The sequence below is a fragment of the Sturnus vulgaris genome, chromosome 6 (assembly GCF_052056855.1).
Source record: "Sturnus vulgaris isolate bStuVul1 chromosome 6, bStuVul1.hap1, whole genome shotgun sequence".
Classification (NCBI taxonomy): domain Eukaryota; kingdom Metazoa; phylum Chordata; class Aves; order Passeriformes; family Sturnidae; genus Sturnus; species Sturnus vulgaris.
Genome location: NC_142248.1, coordinates 25,816,236 through 25,838,752, shown reverse-complemented (window position 1 = coordinate 25,838,752; position 22,517 = coordinate 25,816,236). Strand labels below are relative to the sequence as shown.

At 48.1% G+C, this 22,517-nt stretch overlaps 1 protein-coding gene across 1 annotated transcript; it reads left to right on the top strand.

Moving 5' to 3' along the window:
* The first annotated feature begins 3,678 nt into the window (after window positions 1-3,678).
* Window positions 3,679-18,883, top strand: TGFB3 (transforming growth factor beta 3). The gene is made up of 7 exons (XM_014890105.2): window positions 3,679-4,393; window positions 9,760-9,923; window positions 11,231-11,360; window positions 12,859-12,966; window positions 13,758-13,929; window positions 14,387-14,540; window positions 16,886-18,883. The coding sequence occupies exons 1-7, from the start codon at window positions 3,679-3,681 to the stop codon at window positions 17,042-17,044; spliced, it is 1,602 nt and encodes a 533-aa protein (XP_014745591.2). The 3' UTR covers window positions 17,045-18,883.
* The last annotated feature ends 3,634 nt before the right edge of the window (window positions 18,884-22,517 follow it).

Sequence of the window (22,517 nt, the reverse complement as noted above, 5' to 3'; positions counted from 1 at the left end):
GGTGACACCACAGGCAGCATTTGACCCCAGGGCTAGATTGGCTCTACTCAACCAACCAAGAAGGAGCCAGGTACCAGGACAAATGTCTGGTGCTGCTGTGGTTGTCCAAAGCTGTTTTCAATGCTTGCTTTCTGTCCAGTTCAGGTCTGTGGTGCCAGGGTTTCTCTTTCTCAGTGTACAGTTTCAGGTGTATTCTCAGCTCTCAGTCTGCCTTACTTGTTTGGTTTTGCCCTCACCGTAAATCACACTGCTGCCACCCCCTCTCAGCCGAACAGTAAGTAAGAACTACACAAGCATTCCTTTCACAGACAAGTTCTCACATCTAAGCATGGACTCTCTCCATCTGGTTTCAACACAGACCTGAGCACATAGAATAGGACTAACAGAGTCCCCCATTAGTGCTGTTTGCCGTTGATTTCTCCTTGACTGGCAGACATATGAGTAGAGCTTGTGTCTGGTCCTCCTATCCATGAGAAAGTCTGGGAAAGCAATCACACTTGAGCCGTCCCATATGATTCTGGTCCTAGACCCCCTTTAAAGCAAGGGCAGACACATGTAGTTAAAGCTACAGCTATGGTGGAAAGCCTACATGGTAGCACAATGACCACCTTATTCAGAATGGCCAAAGCTTTTCTAAAGCAGCTTTTTGACAGAAGTAGGATTTATGGGATGCAGGACAGTTCCAGTAGCAACAAGTGACACAGCACTGTGCTTCCTTCCTCACCCAATCTTTGCATCAGGCAGCCAGCCAGACTCCTGATTTTGATATGGGCCAATTCATTAAAACATTAAGCTTCCACTGAGAAGCGAAGCACTCAGCAAAGAATGCTGCTGCATCCTGCTCCACACTAGCAGCATGATGGCAGATCCAAGCATCTCAGTTTAATTTTTCCGCAGGTTTTTTTCCTCCACACACCTTTCAAGTATCTACCCCATCTCTAAGGGTTTTTGGAGGAGAGAAACAATGGCAAATATTTTTATTTCTGTAAGCTCCAGAACAAAATCCCCTAACAATTGCAAAGCTTCAAACAAGATGTTCCTCCCTCTGGAAGATGGAATGGACCTTGACAGGCAGCAAAGGCCCATACATTTGCCTGTTTTGATCTCCATGAGAACAGATGCTGTTCATGTTGCATCAGCCCCAGCTCAGACTGTCAAACCCCAGCCAGAGTTGCCAAGTGTGAAATATTTCCTATGATACTCACATGTTCAGTAGCCCTGTCAGGCTCTCCCTTAGCATAGCTGGATTCCAGCATGTACAAGATGTACAACCTGTTAATGACTGCTGCTCACAGCCACCAGAATTGCTTCCAGTGTCTGTCAGACCACAGGGCTTCCTCACCTCTTTTCAATCCACAGAGCAACACTTGAAGCAGAGAGTGGCCTGATACTGAAACCAGCAGGACACCTACACCCTTCTCCACTATTACTACCAAGCAGTAAACTCCCACTGTCAGCTTGTAACAGAAAAGCCATTAGCAACATAACCTTGCATTTTGTACTATTGTATTTCATCTCATTTCTCCTGTATTAGCCTTCACAATTGCCTACACCCTCCCATAGGATATCCCAGTCCTCCCCTGTATCAACAATGCCTCCAGTTTTGGATAAGAAGCCAATTGCATCAGCACATCCATTTTGGTGTGCCAAGATCATTAATAAAACCTGGGCCCAGGACCAGCCTCTGGGAAACTATTGTAATTTCTTATAATTTCTGTACTTATCTCCATCTTAACTAATAACTCATCATGGGGCACTGTAGCAGATGGATTACTGGAGTCCAAAGCAATCGGTTTGACTGCATTTAGTGTGACCTCCAACCTGGCAGCAGGGTAGAGGAGATCCAAGTGGGGAAAAGGATCCAAAATTAATTTCAGAAGTGCCTGAGAAGGTCTAGAAACATCCATCCCAATCTACAGAATAATATTCTATGGATAGTTAATGTCAACAGTCAGAATTTGCATCTTACTCCAAGTGAAAATTTGCCTGATATCATCTTGGAGCCACTAGATCTTGTTACATTCTTTGTCTGCTCCATCAAAGAACTCTTAATTCCTCTTCCCCAAGCAAAGCATAAGCGAACAGTGAGCACTTCACCCTTACATCTCCTCAAAGCTGCATAAAATGGATCACGGGGCATCCAGCATCCCCAGCTGCCCCAGACTGGCTTTCCTGTCAACCTGTTCCACACTCCATGTCTTGGGTGAGCCACTATCCTTCGAGCTTGCAGTGCTCTCCCATGCAGATAAAGGAAGGCTGTGCCCGGTGTTTCCAGACGCCTCCCTCCAGCTGCACTGTTGCCTGCTGTTTTTGGACACCACCGATCCAAGGGCCACATGCCCCCGGGGCCCCACCTCTCCCAGAGCATGAAGATCGGGACGTGCTTCCACAGAGAGGTTCTGCCCACATCCCACCTTGCCCATAGCCTCGCAGGAGTTGTCCCTGCCCCACTTTTCCACCGTAACGCCAGCCCAGCGGGTTGGCTGGCTCCTTGGGCAGCACAGACAGTGCTGCGAGCGGCTGCCATGGGTTGGGAAGGCACAAAGCCTCTGGCTCAGGGGCTGCTCTTCTGCTGACCCTGGGAGAAGGGCTGGGTGCTGGGGGCAGGGTCCAGGTGATGCCAAGAGAAGGACTCTAGCTCGCTCCACGGCCCAGGAACCCCTTTCTGGTCTTCGGGGCAGCAGGCACGGGCCCAGCCGGCAGCACTGAGGCGGGAGGCCGGCGTGGCGGGTGGCCGCAGTGAGGGCACGCCCCGGGAGAGAGACCCGAACAGGCCCGGGTTATGAGTTATAACCCCATCCACGGCCGGTGCTTTGTCTACCGCCTGTGATCCTGGGCCCCTCCGAGGGCAGCGGATGCCCGATGCGGCCCCTTCACCGCAGCGAGGGCTGCCGTGACCGGGTACCCCCCAGAGCTCTCGCTGCCACCTGCCTTTATGGCTAAGGGGCATCGCCCTGACCCTGCCGACGCCGTGCTTCGGCCGCGGGGCCGCCGATCCCGCCGCAGCCCCCCGTCCGCAGCGCGGCGGCCCCTCCTTCCCTCGGAAAGAAACCACATCAGGAAAGTATTCGGGGTATTTTTAGCGGCTTTTAATGCGATTTCGCAGCTGGAAGCGGGAGGGGCCTCCCCGCGCCGCCCGGACCACCGCGAAGGGCCCGCCCGCCGCCGCGCGAGTAGCGCCAGCAGGGGGCGCCTGCGCGCCGCCGCCGGGGCGGTGCGGCGGCCACGTCGGAGGGCGCGCGGGGCCGCCCCGCGCCGAGGGGCCCGGGGTGCGCGGGGCGAGGCGCCCCCGGGCGAGCGCGGGGGGCGGCGGGGGGTAGGGAGGAGGGGAGCGGCGGGGGCTGCGCGGCTGCTGGAGCCATTAGCGCGGGGTTGGCGCGGCCGAAGGCCGGGCTTGGAGCTCCCTCCCCCGCCCGAGCCCCGTCCCGGGGACGTCATGGGAGGGAGGTATAAAATTTCAGCGTCGGGGCCGGGGAAGCGGCAGTGTGCGCGGGCGGGCCGGTGTGAAGCGGTGTCGGTGCACGGACCGGGGCACGGCGGCCGGCGGAACCCACGGGCGCAGCGGACGGCCCGGCGGCAGCGCTCCCGGCTGGGCGAGAAGCGCCGCGGTGCCACGCTCCCGGGCGCCGAGGGCCGGGCACCGGGCGATGTAGGGCGCGGGGCCCGGCGGGGGCATGAATGGTGCAGCGAGAGGGGCGGGCGCGGCGCTCCCCCCGCGGCGGCGGGGCGGTGCGGGCCGCTGACACGTGCGGCGGCGCGGCGCGGCGGGGCGCCCCCGGCTCCGCGGGGCGCGGGGCGGCGCATGGGGAAGGAGCGCGGCGCGGCGAGGCACGGCGCCTGCCGCTTCTCCTTGCGGAGTGCTGCCAGCTCTTCCTGGAAGTCCTGAGTCGCGCACGGCGCAGTGAGTTCATGCACCTCCTCGCCAAGCCTCAGCCTGCGGGTTCTGGGGAGGCTGCCGCCAGCACACCGCCCGCTCCCCCGCGCCCTCTCGTCGCCGCTCGGGGGTCTCTCCCGGAGGCCCCCGCCGCCGCCCCCTCACACATGAAGATGTACGTGCAAAGGGCTCTGGTGCTGCTCTCCCTGCTGAGCTTCGCTACCGTGAGCCTCTCGCTGTCCTCCTGCACCACCTTGGACCTGGACCACATCAAGAAGAAGAGGGTAGAGGCCATTCGAGGCCAGATCCTGAGCAAGCTGCGGCTCACCAGTCCCCCGGAGACCGTGGGGCCGACCCATGTGCCCTACCAGATCCTGGCCCTCTATAACAGCACTCGGGAGCTGCTGGAGGAGATGGAGGAGGAGAAGGAAGAGAGCTGCTCTCAGGACAACACCGAGTCCGAATACTATGCCAAAGAGATTCATAAATTTGACATGATCCAGGGCCTCCCCGAGCACAGTAAGTGCGGGGCTCCCCCCGTGCCGGCCGGAGTGCCGCGCCCGCGGGGCACACTGCCCGGGATCCCGGGCGCGGGGGAGGGGCGGCCGGCCGGGCCGAGGGGCGGCGGGCCCCCGCCGAAGGGGCCGCTTCCCGGCGGGGCGGAGGCGGGTGAGGGGCGCGTCTCCGCCTGGCTGCGCTCGGGTACGGAGGTGAGCGGGAGCCGCGGGGCGGAGGGCGCTCGGGACGGCGCGGGGCTTGGCCGGCAGTGGGGACGGTGGGTGGCAGGGTCCAGGCCGGCCCGGAGAGCCAAGCCCGTCCCTAGAATCCCGTGCCTAGAGCCTTGATATCAGGACAAGGCGGGGAGGGGGATGCAGTGCGGGTGGCGGGGTGATTGCTGCGCACCGGGCTGGGAGACGGCGCAGGTCTGGTGTTTGGGTGACAGCAGGTAGACGGCCTCCTCCCTGCTCCAGCGCCTGCCGCAGAGGTACAGGCAACTGTCCGGTTTGTGCAGCACCTGCGCCGGCGGTAGAGAAGGTGGAGAGGCACTTGCTGAAGAGACTGCTGCTTGGAGGACACTGATGAAGGTGTTACTCAAATAGTGTGAGCGTTCAGAGAGCGAGCAGAAGACAACAGGGATGCTGAGCAGGTGTAAAGCAAACAGTGATGCCAAAGGGACCCCCAAGGGAACACAAGCATTGAGGAAACATGACAGATGTTGAGCAGGTGTGGAGCAGATGAGGAACAGGCCCAGCTGTGGACACTAAACAGATTCAGGCGCAGAAGCTGAGCAGTTACAAAGACAGAATGAGCAGGCATGAACTCAAAGCAGATTGCAGATGCTGAGCACATGTAGGCACAAGCAGTAATTTTGGTTTGTTTAGGATTCCTTAGAATTGGAAGATGCAGTCATACCACTATCTAGGGTGTTCTCCTGTGATGTTGTGGCATCCTGGGGACAACATTTGAACACCAGCAGTTCTGGGGAGGAGCTGTGACTTGGTGCAGGCAGTCTCAGAATGCAGTTACTCTGCCAGGCTTATGTTAATCTTGACATATGATGAGCTGGAATAAACTACAATGTGGTAATGCAACAAATTTTACTTAATCTCTAGCAGACTGCATTCCATATGGTTATATGATTAGCTCTTAGCTCTAGAGACAGATTCAAGGAACAGAAAGGGCATAGGTTACCTGCATTTCAGTGGTTTTGACCTACTGAAGTGTAATTTGTGAAATTTTAAACATATATGGGAAAACCAAGTGTCTGCAAAATAGTACAGCCACACCATGCACTAGCATTTGGGGGGGAAGGAAATGGGGAAAACACAAAGTACAACAGTGGCAAATTAAGTTAGGGGTGTGGGTATGGCTGAAATTGAGGGGAAAGTGGAATGAAGAAACGGCTCATGAAAATGAGTGATGAGCAGGGATTGTGGCTTTGGGAAAATTCCTGTAGAAATGAATAATCCTGTCCCATGTCCTCATAGGACACTGGGACAGTGGGTTCAAAAGACCAAGTAGTGCTGAGATTAAATTTCTGCAAGTGGGCAGTGTAGATGCCACCACCCAGAGAAAGAGGGAAGTTTGTATTTGGTCACACTAGGGGAAACTTAACTCCAGACAGATTGTGGTGGCAAGAGACACTCTTTTTGAAACCTGGGGAGTTTCATCGCTTACACCACGGCTGAATTTGGCCCCGCATCTTTCAGAAGTGGCTGGTGTTCAACTTTCCCATGACTCTGTCACTGTGCCAGGTGGTGATCTAAGAGCATGCTCTGAGCCAAAGCCAGTCTCGGGGGGAGGTGGGGGGAAGGAGAGGACTACTCCATTGAAGGAACTGCAGTGATGATACAGACAAGTTTGAAATGTGTGCACACTCACACAAACTGTTCTAGCTCCAGACTATTAGTCAAGTGCCATATTGGCTCAAAGAACCCATCCTTTTCAAAGATGCAAGGTCCAAAAGTGAGCAGAGCTGTGGAGCAGAAAAAGAGGGGAGAGCCAAATTCTCCATCTCTTCTCTGAGCTGCTTGGTACTCACAGAATGGTCTTTTCCCCTGTGCCTCTCAGGTACACTCCCTGAATAAAAAGTGATTTTCTTTCAGAGAATAACTCACTTTTGACCAGCCATTCACTTCAGGGATCTCATAAAACTCAGGTGGATCAGACCCCCTTAACCACTGACTTGGTTATGTTCAAGCTTGGGAAGCATCTGCAACAGTCCTGCAAATAGCTTTTTGCTTACCTTCTTGAAGGAGAAACAGATGCCATTTTCCAAGGCAGCTTGAGAGACAAGGCAATTAAAGTCACGGGTCACTAGGGCCAAACATCTATTCCCTCTAAACCTGCCACCTGTGGAGTTCCAGATGGATCGACTTTTTTTTCTAAAGTTATGCAGCTTTGGCATGAAACACCTTGGTGATTCAGGCGTATAATACAGAGTGAGGCCAATACCTGCTCACACAGCCTACCCTTCCTTCTCATCAAACTTGAACTGCATAGCCATCAGCCTTCCTGGGGCTTGCCAGAAACAACAGCTATTTCTCCTGGATCCAGCACCATGTGGCGAGCCTGCACCTCACTTAGAGCAGTACTATGAAGGTGGAAGCTCCCAAAAGAACCTGCTCTCTGTATCACATTATCCACACAAAGAGGCCACTGGTCTCATCATTGGTGCAGTGAACAGCTCTGGGCTATTGACTCCACAGTAATAGCAGGGTCCAGTTGTGAGGATATGTCATACCAGACATAGCCTGGCATGGATGCACAGGGTGTCACAGATTGCTGGTCTCCAGGCTTGGTCACTGCCACTGAGAGTTGTGGACTGAGACAGCTTGCAGGAATACTGCCTCCAGGCTTTGTTCTGTGCTGGTGGTGAACAGGTCTGGATTCCAGTGTGATTAACACATCTCAGCTGGGTCTGGATCAAATTCCCTGAAAAATCCCCTTGCTCCCTTTGCCTGTGACCTCATGCAAAAAAGTACTTTGCCCCAAAGCTGTCAAGTTTCCTGGGAGTGAGACCTCTCCTGAACCTCATGCTATGAGAAACAAGCTCCAGCCTCACAGAGCTTAGAGTGAAATACAGAACACAGCTACATTTCTGCATCACAGAGGGCTTGTTCCCATGGTACAAAGGGAACATGAAGCTTTTAGGGAAGGAAAAGAGCTATTACTGTTTTCACTGGGAAGGTCTCCCAAGATCAGCACCTTGATGGTGAAGTAGGTAGAAAGCAATGTGGCTTGCTTTTTTTCACAGATGGTGAAATACAATAGATGTAATGTCTTACCACCACGGCTGTCTAATTTAGCCAAAAACATTCAGGAGATGTTAACACATTAGTTGTCTCTTGCCAGCTCTGTGCTGTAGGGCCATATTTGCAGCCCCTAAATAGTTTTTCAGATAAAGCACTGCTGTTGGAAATATACTGAGCTAGACGGACCAGTGGTCTGATGCAAAAAGGCATTTCTGATGACAATTGGGACACCCCTTACGGCCAGACAGTCAGGTCTGAAATGAAAAGGCATGCTGTTTACAGCACTATTAATAGGGCTAGGCGTGCAAAGCAGCTTCAGGGGCCATTGAAACACTGTATCTGCCTAGGTCTAGGACACAGAACAGTAATCAGTGTTAGACTTCAGCTAGGAAGATGTCTTTGGGCACTTAATGAGAACTTGGGTTTTTGCTGGACTTTTCTGCAGCATCAAACCTTGAATTGGTTGCAGGGATGGAGTCCCCACAGTAGGCGTTTGTGTGTGCCTGTGGGTACTCTTTGCATTGCAGGGTTTTTGGGCTGAGCAGGCCAGCTCGTGCCTGCAGTGGGGTCTGTTCTCCTAGGATTTGTGAACAGCCACCTCTTCAATAACAGCTAGAGACTTTCCTGTATGGGAATGCTGTTCTGTTCAGTAGTACTAATGACAAAAACTCCTCCAATTAAAGCCCAATGTCAGCATCTGGTCCTTAGCTTATTGAGTAAAATTTCAGTACCCTAAAAACACATCCTTGAAAACTGGCAGGGTCCTGCTTGCTGAATTTGTGTGTAGCACAAGAGGAAGACCTTCATCTCCATTGATATGAGTGTACATCAGTGTTGCTGAAATCACAGTTTGGCATGGGAGGTGAACCTGTGCACTTAGGTGCTGTTTCACACTACCCCATTTTCAGAAGCTGGTTCTCAGGGGAGATGGTGATGGTGGGATCAAAAGAGGGGCCTGTAGGTGTGTAACTCGAAGGTTGTTCCGCCTAGGGCTTCCAGCCTATTTGTCAGAGGTTGGAACCATGTCTGTGAACAAGTGATAGTTTTTCCTTCTGTTTCTTTATGTTTGTTTGTTTAGAAGCAATTTAAATATCAGCTGATAAAAGAGCCTCCTGCTGCATTGGACAACAGTCAGAGGTCATCAAAGAGGCTCTGCAGGGCTGCAAACAAACCTGCCTGTGGACATAGAGCAGGAGCTGCTGTGTCTTGTCTGCAGGAAGCTTTCATGATGCTAGAGCCTTGAAGGCTATCAAGGTCAATAGGAGAGAAACAACAGCAACAAAGACTTCCATGAGACCAAAATGGTCCCTTTGAAGAGAGTACTCTTTGCCCTTGAGGACTCAGTTTTGGACCTTAAAGGTTTTACCTCCTCTCTTTTGAGGCATCTGTGAAATGGGTTTTTCTGTTCAACAGGCACACATAGAAGCAGAAAATTGCTGCATTATTTCCTTCCCATGTCAGTGATCTCCACAGGTCCAGTACCATTCATGAATTCCTTCTCCAGTTCATGAGCGAGAACCAATTTTAAACCCCAGTTCTTTCAGTACACATTGGATAATCACTGCCCTAAAGAGTCTTTGACACCTCATGTTTTGTGTTTTTTGACATTGGGTGGCTTCCATTCTAGGAGTCAATGTCAAGATTTGTAAAACTAAGATTCAGCAGCAATGGAATCACTTCATATGTGGCTTCATGTGTCCATCATGAGCAGAATAACAACATCCTAGCTGTTGGGAATAGGGCCCACTAACTGCAAGTGAGGTTGTCCCATCGCCTGGGCTGGGGTTGTCATTTTGGATGCAGCCAACTCATGAGTATTAGCAACATCTGATGAGTAGAGTTAGAAGACATAGTAATAAACATACTGTGGCTGATCTCTACTGATTCTTTTGTCTTGTGCCATTGAAATAATGATGGCAGTAGTGGGAATGTTTGCAAAATGTTGCAATGTAGATCAAATTTGAGTGAATTTATCCTGTATTATCTTGAGCTAGATAGCTCTGCCTCACAAGGTGGCAAGATGTTTGAATGAGAAGTCTCTACTGGAAAGCTCTTTCTCAAGAGCTTTCCAGTAGAGATCCTGCCCCTCAGAGATGTGGTTCTCAATGTTTCTGAATTTCTTTCTCCTAGATGAGTTGGGCATTTGTCCAAAAGGTGTCACCTCCAATGTGTTCCGCTTTAATGTGTCGTCAGCAGAGAAGAACAGCACCAACCTATTCCGGGCTGAGTTCCGGGTGCTGCGCGTGCCCAACCCGAGCTCCAAACGCAGTGAGCAGCGCATTGAGCTCTTCCAGGTGAGTATTCTTATCACCTTCCTCAGTGTCTGAGCCCAGAATAGCTTGGCTCTTTAATGGTTGTCCCAACTGGTATATGCAGAGCCATAGAAGAGAGAAGAAAGTGCACGCTATAACCCAGGCTTCTTCCACCATATGCCGTGATAGAGTCACCTTCCTTTCCTTTTACAGTGTAGTGCTGCCCTTTTCCCACTTGGAAGGGGAGCCCCTCATCAGTGGAGCAGCTCTGACCCTTCTGTCATACCATGTCATATCATGTCATATCATACCCTTGGCAGTTTTATTCCTTTGACTGTTGCAGTACAGTTGGTGTTAATCCAATGATGGAGCTCCCTGTATTGTCACTGATTTACTAGAAAAACAGTGCTTGTTTTCAATGTTCCCTTCAGTAGCAGCTCTCCAGAAGCACAATTCAGGCCACCTGTTAATCCAGATACTTATCTGGAGTTTTCATTGAACCTAGGGACTGATAGAGTAAGGTCTGGCTCAGGCTTCAAAGTGGTATTAGGCTGAACTGCACCACCTAATGACACAGCTTAGCATCCAGGCAGCACACTCTCACAGGCTCATGTCTGCCCACTTTTCCATAAGAGTGCAGCTGAAATTGTCTTTGGGTGGTAGCTCTTGAGGACTTCCTGGAATCCAGCATCAAAGGTCAGAGCAATTTTCCACCAGATGACACAAATGACAAGGAGGTGATCTCAGAGCTTCTCCATAGGTTCAGTTGTCTGTGGAGTCAGCCTGGGGTCTGCAGGAAGGAACACCTTGAAGGTGCTGTGGTTGTTTGTCTGGAAGTCAGAAGAGATGTCAGAGCAGAGGCAGAGGTCTCCAAACCTGAACAGCTCTTGTGTGTTTTGACAAAAGTTGAAGAGTGTAGGACACTTGAAAATGCCACAGTGAGAACTCAATAAATTGCCTTCCTAAGCAGGTGATTTGTGGCAAGATGCTGTATTTACCACTGGTGGTTCTACTCTGAAATCCAGATCCATATTCCACAGGTGTATATACAAAAACAAACCCATCCATTAAATGAATTGCCATGTGCTTCTGCCTCTATATGTGTGCCCCGAAACAATTCTGAACTGAGAGCGGTGGGCTGTTTAGGACACAGAAAAAAGCATTGTGTAGATTTCTGGAGTTCAAGCATGTCTTTCTCACCTTACCCAGGATATTCCTGGTGTCTCACTTGCCAAGACCAACCTTCTAAATTAGTTTTTTAGCAAACTGTGGGAGAAGAAAAGACTGAAGGCTATCCCTTCCTTCTGCATGGCACTGGCTGATTTTTTCTCTCACTCCTTCTGACACAGATCCTTCGGCCAGATGAGCACATAGCGAAACAGCGGTACCTCAGTGGCAGGAATGTGCAGACACGGGGCTCCCCTGAGTGGCTTTCCTTCGATGTCACCGAGACCGTGCGTGAGTGGCTTCTGCACAGAGGTAGGGGTCTTAGCTGGACTGGGTGTCAAGGCATCCACAGAAATGGGGATCAGTGTTCACAGAAGTGTCTTTCTGGTCCCCTTGTTACAGGAGTTTAGTTCACAGAGAGGGCAGGTTCTTTCAGTCTGAGAAAAAGCCTTCCTCCAGAAAGCTTCCTCAATGCATGACATTTACTAGATTCCTGGCTCTTTCCTCGACGCCCCATCATTTAGCTCTGTGGGCTGAGTCAGAACGAGGATTCATTCCCCAGAGGAAATTCTTTACAACTAAGCCCAGAGGAGATCCCTCTGCTTGTCTAAATGATCATAGAAAATGACAAATGCTTTACTTAAATTTTCATGTGAATTAGAGCAAATGTAGTATGGGAAAAAGCAGCAAGGATCCTGGCTTATTTAGCTGTGTACAGCTTGTCAAGTATAAAGGTGAGGAAATACCAGAGGCTGACACACCTAGACAGATGGAGGCTTTAACATTGCAAAGAGCACACCTCTGCCACCTCTGCACAGCCCAACAGATAGTTATGGGGCAGTTCCCAGCAAGAACACTGACCCCATTCACAGGTGGAGTATAAGGCATCGTGACTCACAGCTGGACTGGCCTCACAGATAGAAGCTAGGTGCCACTGAAGACTGGAATGCAGGTACTGGCAAGAAGCTGCTCCCTGGAAGGTTAAGCTGTGAGCTTGCAGGGTCCTCCTATTTCAAGCAGTCTAAGTTGTGTCCTGATGGCAGAAGTTCAGAGCTGGAACTGCAGCAAGCTCTGGGTAGGCACACTAGCTGACAAGACATCACAGAGTATATATACTGCTGAGGAAAAAAGGTGCTAGGCACCTTGTCAATGCCCCAGGAAGCCAGATGTTTTAATTCATGGCACAACATAAAAAAGGAGCTTTCATAAGAGTCTTATGTTCCTGTAGTCAGGCCCACACAGCATGACTGGTCCGGGAAGTTATTATGAAAGTAGATTTGCCTCTGGAAAGTCTGTGTGACTTAGACTTGCTAGCAGTTCAACAAAACAGGAGGTTGCAGCTGCTGAGAAAAATGCTTCCAGTAAAATTACTTGTCCATATCCAACTTGCTTGTTTTCAGATTTCTCCTTCAGACACTAAGCAGAAGCCAGATAATAGGTACTGAGGATGGCAAAATTGATTTAAGAGAGCAAAAACCAGCTCTTCAAAATACTTGTTTTTCCAGGGAAGCTCCTTGAAGCTCACAAATGTTTTTGGGTGTTGAATAGCCTAAAAAAAACTAACAAGCACCCTTCTTACCTCTCTACAAAGTTCCCTTTAGCAAGAGCAAGGCTTTTGGCAAAGGTGGAGCTAGTGGATTTTTCTTCCTGTTCTTCCCAAGGCAGTGTCTGTTCCTCAACTCTGATAATATGCCTGACTTTGAGACCAACCCATTGTCTAGGAGTTACCACAGCATGTGTAAAACTTCCTTATACCAGGAGCTGTCCCAGCTGAGAAAGACTGTTTCTCACAAAGTCATCTTCTTTGCAGAGTCCAACCTTGGCCTGGAAATTAGCATACACTGTCCTTGCCATACTTTTCAGCCCAATGGGGACATCTTGGAGAATTTGCATGAAGTCCTGGAGATCAAGTTCAAAGGTGATAAAGAGCTGGGTTGTGGGAGGCTGTTGGGGAAGGGAAAGCCTGAAGCATATAAAGAAAAAATGAAGTCTTGCTTTGTGCATTTAAGAACTTTACATTGTGTAACATTTGTCTCAAACCATACACCATCTGTGTTTGTGTGCTCATTATATGGGTATATCCACTATATACACAGGTTACAAAAAGAAGTAAAGGCAGGCTGAGTAGGTTTGCATGAGTGTCTGCAGAAAGGAGTACTTTTTATATTTCAGTGTCTCTCTGGGAAGTTCAACTTGATGCCTTCTCAGATTTCCACAGGGGCTCTACTTTCCAGTTCGGGTGACTGAAACACAAGGAAGTTAGGCATCCTGTGTGAGGTGGCTCAGAAAGTCAGTGGCTTGGCTGGCCTAAGAACTAGGAACCTCCTGGCTTGCAGCCCTGGGCAGCAGCCACTGGCCCCCACAGGCTCCATTTCTGAGGCTGTTCTGCAGAGTGCCAATTATCTGACATCTTCTTTAAACCATTCATCTTCCTGCCTATCCTGGGACTCAAGCCAGGAGTGAGTGGGATGGATTAATGGCCCCACCAGCAGTTTGCAAATGGTAAAACAGGTGGCCCATAAGCCTCTATTTCAGGCCTGCAGCAGTCAAATTCGCCAGAAATAATGGGGTCTCTGTCAGGGAAGAAGTAGACATGGTGCCTGAACCTGGTTCAAGAGCAAGCATGAGAGTGTCAAATATATTGAAAGGTCCTGTTGCATCCTCCACTTCCATGCTGATTTCTTCTTTGTGGATCTTCTTTTTCTGAAGGCATTGACAGTGAGGATGACTATGGACGTGGGGACTTGGGACGCCTGAAGAAGCAGAAAGACTTGCACAATCCCCACCTTATCTTGATGATGTTGCCCCCACATCGACTGGAGAGCCCTGTATTGGGAAGCCAGAGAAAGAAACGAGCCCTGGATACCAACTACTGTTTCCAGTAAGTGAGAAACCTGCTTGGATCCTGTGCCTGAGCTGGGCAGCCTGGTGAGACTCCATGAGTCCTGGAAAAGGCAGAGCCCTCCAAGGGGGTCGTGGGTCACCGTGGTGCCAGAAGGGCACTGGCCACTTCAGCAGAGTTGCTGTGTGCTTCTGGCAGAGCCACTGGTTCAAAGAGACTCACAAACACCTTGCACGAACACAGGCTGGGTGGGGCCCCACAGCAGCCCCGTGCCCGTTGCTGGAGCAGCTGGGTGCTGACTTGCAGGGGAGGTGGGAAAGCCACCTGCCAGCAGCACGAGCAGTGCCTGGCTGTGCCACTCCTGGCACTTGGCACATGCAGCCACCACGTCCCACCAGCACTGCTGGTACGAGTCCTTCTGCTTAGGAAGCTGCATCTCACAACTGCATGTGAAGCCCCCCCTTTAGATTCACTGTGTTTCACTACTGTGTTTCAGGAACCTGGAGGAGAACTGCTGCGTGCGTCCTCTGTACATTGACTTCCGACAGGACCTTGGCTGGAAATGGGTCCATGAGCCTAAAGGATACTTTGCTAACTTTTGTTCAGGCCCTTGTCCGTACCTTCGCAGCGCAGACACCACTCACAGCACGGTATATCCTGTATATTATCCTGCCAGGGCTTGTGGCTGTGATTGCCCCTTCCTCCCTAAGTCTGATCAATATCCAGTCTCTTTAAAGCAGCATAAGCAGTTCAGATCAGTATTTGTGAAAAACATTCCAAGGAAACTGCAGAAAAAAACCTAGGTGGTTCAGCAGGGAAAATGTGCTTGCTTTCCAGTCAGTACTGAGTCTGCTTTCAGGCAAATCTTGAGGAGAAAGATGCTGTTGTCTCTTGGATAAGATGTGAAACAGCTGGACTGATGGTTTTAGAGTACTTAGTCGGCAGTGACCATAGTATTAACTGAATTATTCACAACAAACATCGGTTCTGGTAATTATCTTCTTCCTAAATTTCTCCTGCAGTTTACACTGGACAGATGACATTTCTATACTCTGTGCCAGGTTGTCATGAAGAACTGTTGTGCAATGGCATGTGCCTGCCATCTGCTCCTAAAGGGGCAGCTACAGCTCAAAATTGCAGGGAAATCCAAAAGTGAACACAGCCATTCAGTAAGATCTCCTTTCTCATAGGTATCCTTTCCAGCTGCATAAATCCTACCTGACCTACAGCAGGGAGGAAGCTACTAGGCAGTGAGATTTTTGAGTGACAACTTGGCAGAAAGCAAATGTCTTTAGGTACCTTCGGCATAACCTTTAGTCAGTCTTTGGGAAGAATACAGTCTGAGCCTGCCTAGAGCAAAGAAAATAAAAGTAATAGAATAGCACAGGCATGGGAAAAGTATCAAGAGGAAAACACAGATTAAGGATCAGACAGTCCACTGCTGAAGCAGGAAAAGTCAGAGGAAAATCCTGTGCTTCTGCCCACAAAAGGCAGCAATCCAGATAATGCAACAGCTCACTAGCAAATTAACTTCAGATTTCACTAAAAAAGTTACTGGGAAAGGCAGATTCAGCTGAAGAACAAATAACTATGTAAAGATGATATTTCAGAAAAGATGCTAATATTCTCTTGACATTCTGCATAGCAGTAAGGTTCAGTGAAGCTCAAGGACTAATATCAGTGGGAACAGCTGATCTGTGTGAAGGAAGAAGTGAACAGATGCTGGGCAGTAAGCACAAGACAAAGTAAGGGAATGAACAGCTTTGAAAGGGTAATGGGCATGTAGCTTTACCATCTGGTTGTCCTGAGAAGCTCTCTAGAAGGTAACTGAACTGAATCAGTGTGAGGGAAAGGAGACTTTAGAATGACTCCTAATGATCTTAAGCAAGAAAGGATATGAGCAAGCATTAAGGTCAGTGAAGTGATCAAAGAAAACCTTAGAACAATATAGCTGCTGACGGCTTGCCAGCACCACTTAGGAAAGACGTGATGAAAAGAGAACTTCTCACCAGGCATTTAACTTGCTGTTGAGTAGTGGCCCCAGAGCACATGATACCCTGTGGTACAGCCAGGGGTACTTTGCTTAGGATCCCAGAGAGTTTCTACCACAACAACAGTGATTACATGGATCTGGATGATAGAACAGGATGAATCCGTCGCACCTCTCATTCCCGAAGACTGTAAAGTAGTTAAAATACAATGTGCCAGAGCCTGTTCCTTACACCAGATAAGCACTGAAGAGACCACACCAGTGCAGGTGAGATCATGCTCACTGCTGAGAAGTGGTCACCTCTGGCAAGAAATGTGGCAACTGTTCTGTAGTGGTTACATGGCTGTAGTGTATAGTCATCTGTGGGCTCGGGCCAGCTGGGAGGAAGAATCCAGTGGAGTCCCACAGGACACTGTCCTGGCTCCAGTATTATAGTCTAATGACTTGGAGGATGGAGTAGAGGGAGAAAGCATCAGACAGTTCAAAGCTGGGAGGGAATTGTGGATACTTGAGAGGACTGGCATCCATCCAGTGCTATCTGGAGATGTTGGTTGAAATAAGAAGCACTGATATTCTTTCTTCTGGTTTCTTTAATAGAATCCAAGACAGCATGGCTCCAGGCTGGTTACACCCAATCTTGTTAAAAGCAAAAATTGTGACACTCTGCTGTACCAAATTAGAGATGAAAGGAGACAACTACTTGCACTCCTTCAACCCTTAGGGATCAGTCACAAAGAGCAAGGGTATTACAATTAGAAAAAAAAAAACAAAACCAAAAAACATCCCAACAAAAAACTCTTAAGAGTCAGGCCAGGGCAGGTGAGACCCTTTAGAAGCAGGCCATGATGAGGAAGTGACAGGGAAGTATTACTCATCTCAGGGAAATACCCTCTGATGAGCATAGTGCAAACACCTAGAGACTTGTTGACTTGGCAGCCCCTTCATGTCCTCAATCAACTTAAATGTATTCCTGACCTTGTCACAACATTTACTTTGTTCCTGCAGGTGCTGGGTTTATATAACACACTGAACCCTGAGGCATCTGCTTCGCCCTGCTGTGTTCCCCAGGACCTGGAGCCACTCACTATCTTGTACTATGTTGGGAGGACCCCCAAAGTGGAGCAGCTCTCCAACATGGTGGTGAAATCCTGCAAGTGCAGCTGAAAGGCCCCCTGGCCCACCCAAAGCCAAGGAAAAAACTGTCAGCACTCACTCTCCTGCTCCCAGGCTAACACAAAGAGAACCGGGGGTCAGAGACTACGCATGCTGAGGGCCAAGTGCCAAACCTTGAGAGTCTGGCAGCCCTTGGGGATTTCTTCTGGTACACTCCTTGGTCGTCTTGGCAAGTGTAATGTTCCTTCTAGGAAGTACTTTGATGACACAAGGCCACACTCTCCAAAATGGCTGGACAGTTGGTGCGGAAGAAAAGGATAATATGGAAGAACTGCTGTGTATTTGAATGCTGGGTGGTTGAGATGGGAAAGCAAGAGAATGAGAAAGCAGGTGAAAGGGAGAATGGAAAAGAGATGTTTTCTATTCCTGCTTTAGCTTTCTTAAGACCTCAGCCCTCCCCATTAGCCTGAAGTATTAAAGGTTTTCCCTGTAGGAGGAATTTTTGAAGGTAATTTCGTTAGAGAAGGAAAATGCACCAAGCAGGGAAGCTGCTAAGAGAAGAAGTGCTCAGAGATACACATAATGTTCCTCAGAGCTGTGCTCCAGGAGTCCTGCAACTGAAACTGTATCTGCCAGAACCTCTAAGTTCAGTTGACAGATCCTGGCTATTGGGTTCCAAATGCAAACTGCAAGGCTCCCAGTCAGCCTACCAAGGGTGGGCAAATACAAGGAAAGAGGGTGCTGAGTCCATTTTCAGAGGGACTGATGTCTCCAGTCAGCTCTTTTACCTTCCTAGAGTTTCTAAGAGATGGTTTCGGGGTCAGGGCAGGAGCATCTGTGGGTACCTGAATATTGGGCCTATTATTTGTGATCTGATACACCCTGAGGACCTCTTGTCTGTTGTGGTTTGTGAGGTGCTTTAGGGTGTTCTGCACCTATTCTGCATGATGACCTGAACTTGGTCTCACCTGCCAAGACTTAAAAAATAGTAATCTCAAAAACTTTGTAAAAAAATAAATATTTGGGGGGTGGGGGGAGATGCTAATTTTTTTCACAAGCAAGTTTTTTGTTGGAGGGTTGGATGATTTGCTGGTTTTAAACTGCTACTGCTGTGGCATTCTCAGTCTAAAATTTTTACCCTTTTCAAAATGTTTCTTCAAAAGAAGAGATAGAATTTAGGTCATCAAGAAAATCCTAAAATGGAAATTTCCTATTACCCTCAAACTGTACCTGGCATAAACGTGCCCTGTTTCAACCTAGTCCTTCAGACATGTACATCACCACTGGCATCTACTTTTGATAGATTCATATCAAGCTCCCCTGAAACACAAAATACTTTCAACAATACTGTTTAAATATCCAAGGCAATGCAGTTGCCACAGCTGACAAATGTTGCACGTCCATTTGAAGATATATATGGTCTGCCAGTACAGACCTGTACATCCAGGTAAATAACACACCCTTCCCCTCATGTACTGATTTGATGCTCATAAAAAAGATTACAAATGCTGCCTGGGCAAGAAATCAATGAAGTCCTTTAAATAGGCTTTTGCAGCCATAGATACTCCCAGAGGTAAAAATCTCTGGTGCTGAATGCCACATGAGACTCAGAGGCTGTCTCTGACTTGCCAAAACACAGCTATTTAAAAGCCATGTTCTAGAGACCACAGAGGTTCCTCCCCGTCTCCTCCCAATTCCTAGTCCCCAGCAACTGAGTGTAAAACGACACCTAGCTGGTTAATTACTTGCGGCCAGGGCTCTGCACAGTCTGCTCAGAATCCAGCTCTCCATCAAGCCCTTCACAATAGTGGCTGTTTCCATAAGCTCATGTGAGGCTGCCAAACTCTGTAAACTCAAATGTCTTAATAAACCATAAACAGCCTTCCTGAACCATCACCAACTGGATAGAGGTTAGCAGGGGTGGGTCAGTGGAGGCAGCCTGCCAACCTGTGTGCCATTTAGGCCAAGGCACAGGTGCCTTGATAGAGGCACTCCCCAGTGCTTTATCCTTTTCATATCTCTTTGGCTCCCTGACCTGTGTGATTGGTGTGATGATGAAAGCTCTGATCAGTCTTGCAGCACTACAGAATTGCTGTGCCCTGTGCCTCTCCATGCCCAGGCTTCCCTGCCACCTGCCCAGGGAGGGAGCAAATAAATGCTTTATGACTACACCACCATGATGATAGACAGGCCAGAAATTTACTAGTTACAAGGGAGTGTGTGTAGGAGAAATCCAGATGCCTATTGGCATAGGAATTCTCTCTGATCTCCTTTTAGTAGCAGCCTCAAGGGAGGTTTTGGTTTACAAGCTGCAATCTGTTCTTCGGTCATTGTTCCTCCCGAGCCCTGGGTTGACTTTGCTCCCCATCCATCTGAAGGGCTTCCTAGCTCATAAACAGGAGCTGCAAAGGGTTGAGCTAGAACACTTGCACACTCAAAGTTCTGCGTGGCACTTGGAACTCATTGGAACCACATGTGGATTAACCCTGGCAGCCCCTTGAGATGGGACTGTCTTCCTAGCCCTTGTTCACTGCTGCTCCTCAGTGACAGGAAGGGCTGGCAGAAAGACCAAGCCTTTTGCCTCTTGACAAAGGAGACAATGGCAATGGAAAATCAGGGGTGAAGAGTCCTGGGGTGTCCAGCCAGTATAAACACAGGTACACTCATAGGAACTCAATAGTAATTTTTGAAATCAAACAAATTTCAGTTACTGCTTTTCTGTTCAGCCTTCCATTTCCGTTGCAACATTTGAGAATTAGATTTGTGAGACTAAATTTTTCTTAAAACTAAAGCAACTTTTCTAGGGGTGTTTTAGCTATAATTCAGCAACAAACTATACTAAACTACATGGGGTTTAGTAAAAGATTGAATACACTCCTGGGTGCAAGTGTACCAAAATGTTTCAGGGCACTTGTGTGAGAAGCAGAGGGCAGTTACTGTGCTGTTACTAGCTAGCAAATTGAAGAAGACAATGGGAAAGAAAAAATGGGATCTTCATTGCCAACACTGAATACAGCTCTCAACAGTTCCCTTTTGTTGTTTCAGAAACAAACAATCCCCATGATGAAAACAATCCCAGCACAGTTTGTCTCTTTAACAAAGATCAATGGTTAGAGTGAAAAAACCTATTCTGCAGTACCATAAGGCAGATCCTACACAGATGATCAACCAACCATCTGTGCAGTCCCTGTTTCTCTGTGGCAAACTGTTATAGTATGCAAAAGGCCTAGACCTGAACTTGAACACCTTGTTTTTTAGGCTGTAGTGCACTGTAGAGCTCTGAGAGGAACACTGCTTCAGTGAGTACAGAATGTACACTTAAACATCAGCAAAGAATGGTCTTTGCAGACCAAGTGAGTCTTTGTTCTCTGGGTGTTGAATTGGATGGTCTCTAGGAATCCCATTGCACTTACATAAAGCCCATTCCTGTTACCACTGTGTGAACTGGGATAGGATGTTTCACCTTTCCATATAACAAACAGACATCAATACAGTCAGTCAGAAAGATGGACTGTGCCCAAAAGTAATAAATGACAAACATACCTGTCCACTCCTCTGGCAACATCATAGCTCTGTTCTGCTGGGTCCTGGGATGTCTTATATCTCTCTATTGTAGCTATCAAATTTTCATTTTCTCAGTTCACAGATCCTTTTCTTATCTGCTCTGAAGCTTTCCTTATCTGTGACTAGAATATCCTCACCAGAGCAAATATACATGAAGTCTGGCTCAGGCTTCTTTGTAAATGCAATCACTACAGCCATCCCATGAAGAATATCCACTGCAATGTCTTAGAAGGCAGATGTCTTTAATGGGATCTCAAGTACAATGCAGGACAGGTTAAGTATAACTGACCAGAATGCAGCTCTAGAGCCATATCCGCTGTGCAGAAAAGGTTTTATGCCCACTACAAGTGTTTCTACTGGCATACAGAAGAGCATCTCTGTAGTACTGACTTAATGATTGAAAGGCAATGAAGCCAATAATGAAAATACAGTTTTCAATACATATGGAGTCAACAGTGTGGTATCTACACACTTGGAAAACTATACTACTTTGTGGTCTTATTGGCTGCCTATAATCTACATTAATTGTGGTTTAGAATAACAGCAGCAATTTGGATATAGTGCAAGGATGCAAATACGCCTTCTAATTATTTTAAAATAACATCTATTATTTTTTACATTAAAAATCAGTAGAAAAGATTGGTCAAAAGCTGTATAAAATTACTATGTTTAGTAAAAGAAAACCTGGACTTTCAGATCTCTGCTTTACCAGTATTTTCTTTTGCATACAGGGAATTAATTTAAATCCTGAGTAATTTCTTATGCAGTTCCACAATTGACAAATGGAAACAACAAAGCTCAGGGTCTCTTGTTCTCTCTTGAAGAGAGGCCTCAGATGCAAATGCAAGATCCTTTATCATGCAACAAGTCAACACAGAAGAGATGAGAGAGTTTCCTGATTATGAAATAGATTGTCTTAGAAATGAATTCTGGTGTAACAACAAGAAACACAGCAAATGAAAACTGTCAATTAATGGTTGCCTTTCTCTAAATGACAGTACTGCATTTGAGTACACTTGCACTTAGGCCCATAATTATAGAAAGAATATGGTACAGCACTTTGGATGTCATAATGTTTCCAGGAAAGACTAATTTCCAAGATTAAAGATCACAGTTACTTGGCTGCTTTATAACACCCTTATGTAGGGCTAGGTTTCTTAGAAAGATGCAGAGATGGTCTAAGGTATTCAACCAAGCAGCTGGGCCCTTTCCACTACTGGCCTATGATTTAATGAAAAACACACTTAGAGATAAGGACCTTTCTATGCAGTAATGAATAATGATTTCTTTACAGCTGTGGTTTATGGCAAACCACTCCTCCACTCTTTCCCTGCCCCTCCACACCCCACCCCCCTCCCCATTATTGGTTTCCCACATCCTGCAAACTTAGTGAACAGCTTCCAGGCAGAAGCTCTGTCCCCTATACTGGTTTATGCTGCTACTGTTAACTTAAACCAAGCAATACCAAGTGGTACCTTCTGAAGACAAAGATTTATTTCTCCCTCTTTCAGGAGGGCTGTGATCTTTGTGCAGAGTTATATTCTTTGCATGTCATTCCACTTAGTTGACTAGGAAAGATCACAGAATGGTTTGGATTGGAAGGAACCTTAAAGATAATGTAGTTCCGACCCCCTGCTATGGACAGGGACACTTTCTTTTAGACCATGTTGCTCAGACTTTCATCCTTCAACATCCCTAGGGTTCCAGCATCCACATTTTTCCTGGGCAGCCTTTTCCAGTGCCTCACAAATCTCACAGTAAAGAATTTCTTCCTAATATCTAAGCTAAAGTTACTCTCAAGTTTGAATCCATTCCTTCTTGTCCTGTCACTACATGATGTTGTAAAAAGTCCCTTTTTGTCTTTGGCTCCCTTCAGGTAGTGGAAGGCTCCAGTTAGGTCACTCCTAACCCATCTCTTTTCCAGGCTGAACAAACCCAATTCTCTCATTCTGTTTTCACT

Bases quoted from the DNA above. Each gene is read 5' to 3' on its own strand.
- TGFB3 (XM_014890105.2), top strand. From the start codon at position 3,679: ATGGTGCAGCGAGAGGGGCGGGCGCGGCGCTCCCCCCGCGGCGGCGGG. The intron at 12,967-13,757 runs GTGATAAAGAGC...CTTTTTCTGAAG, and splicing joins CCTGGAGATCAAGTTCAAAG to GCATTGACAGTGAGGATGAC. The intron at 13,930-14,386 runs GTAAGTGAGAAA...ACTGTGTTTCAG, and splicing joins GATACCAACTACTGTTTCCA to GAACCTGGAGGAGAACTGCT.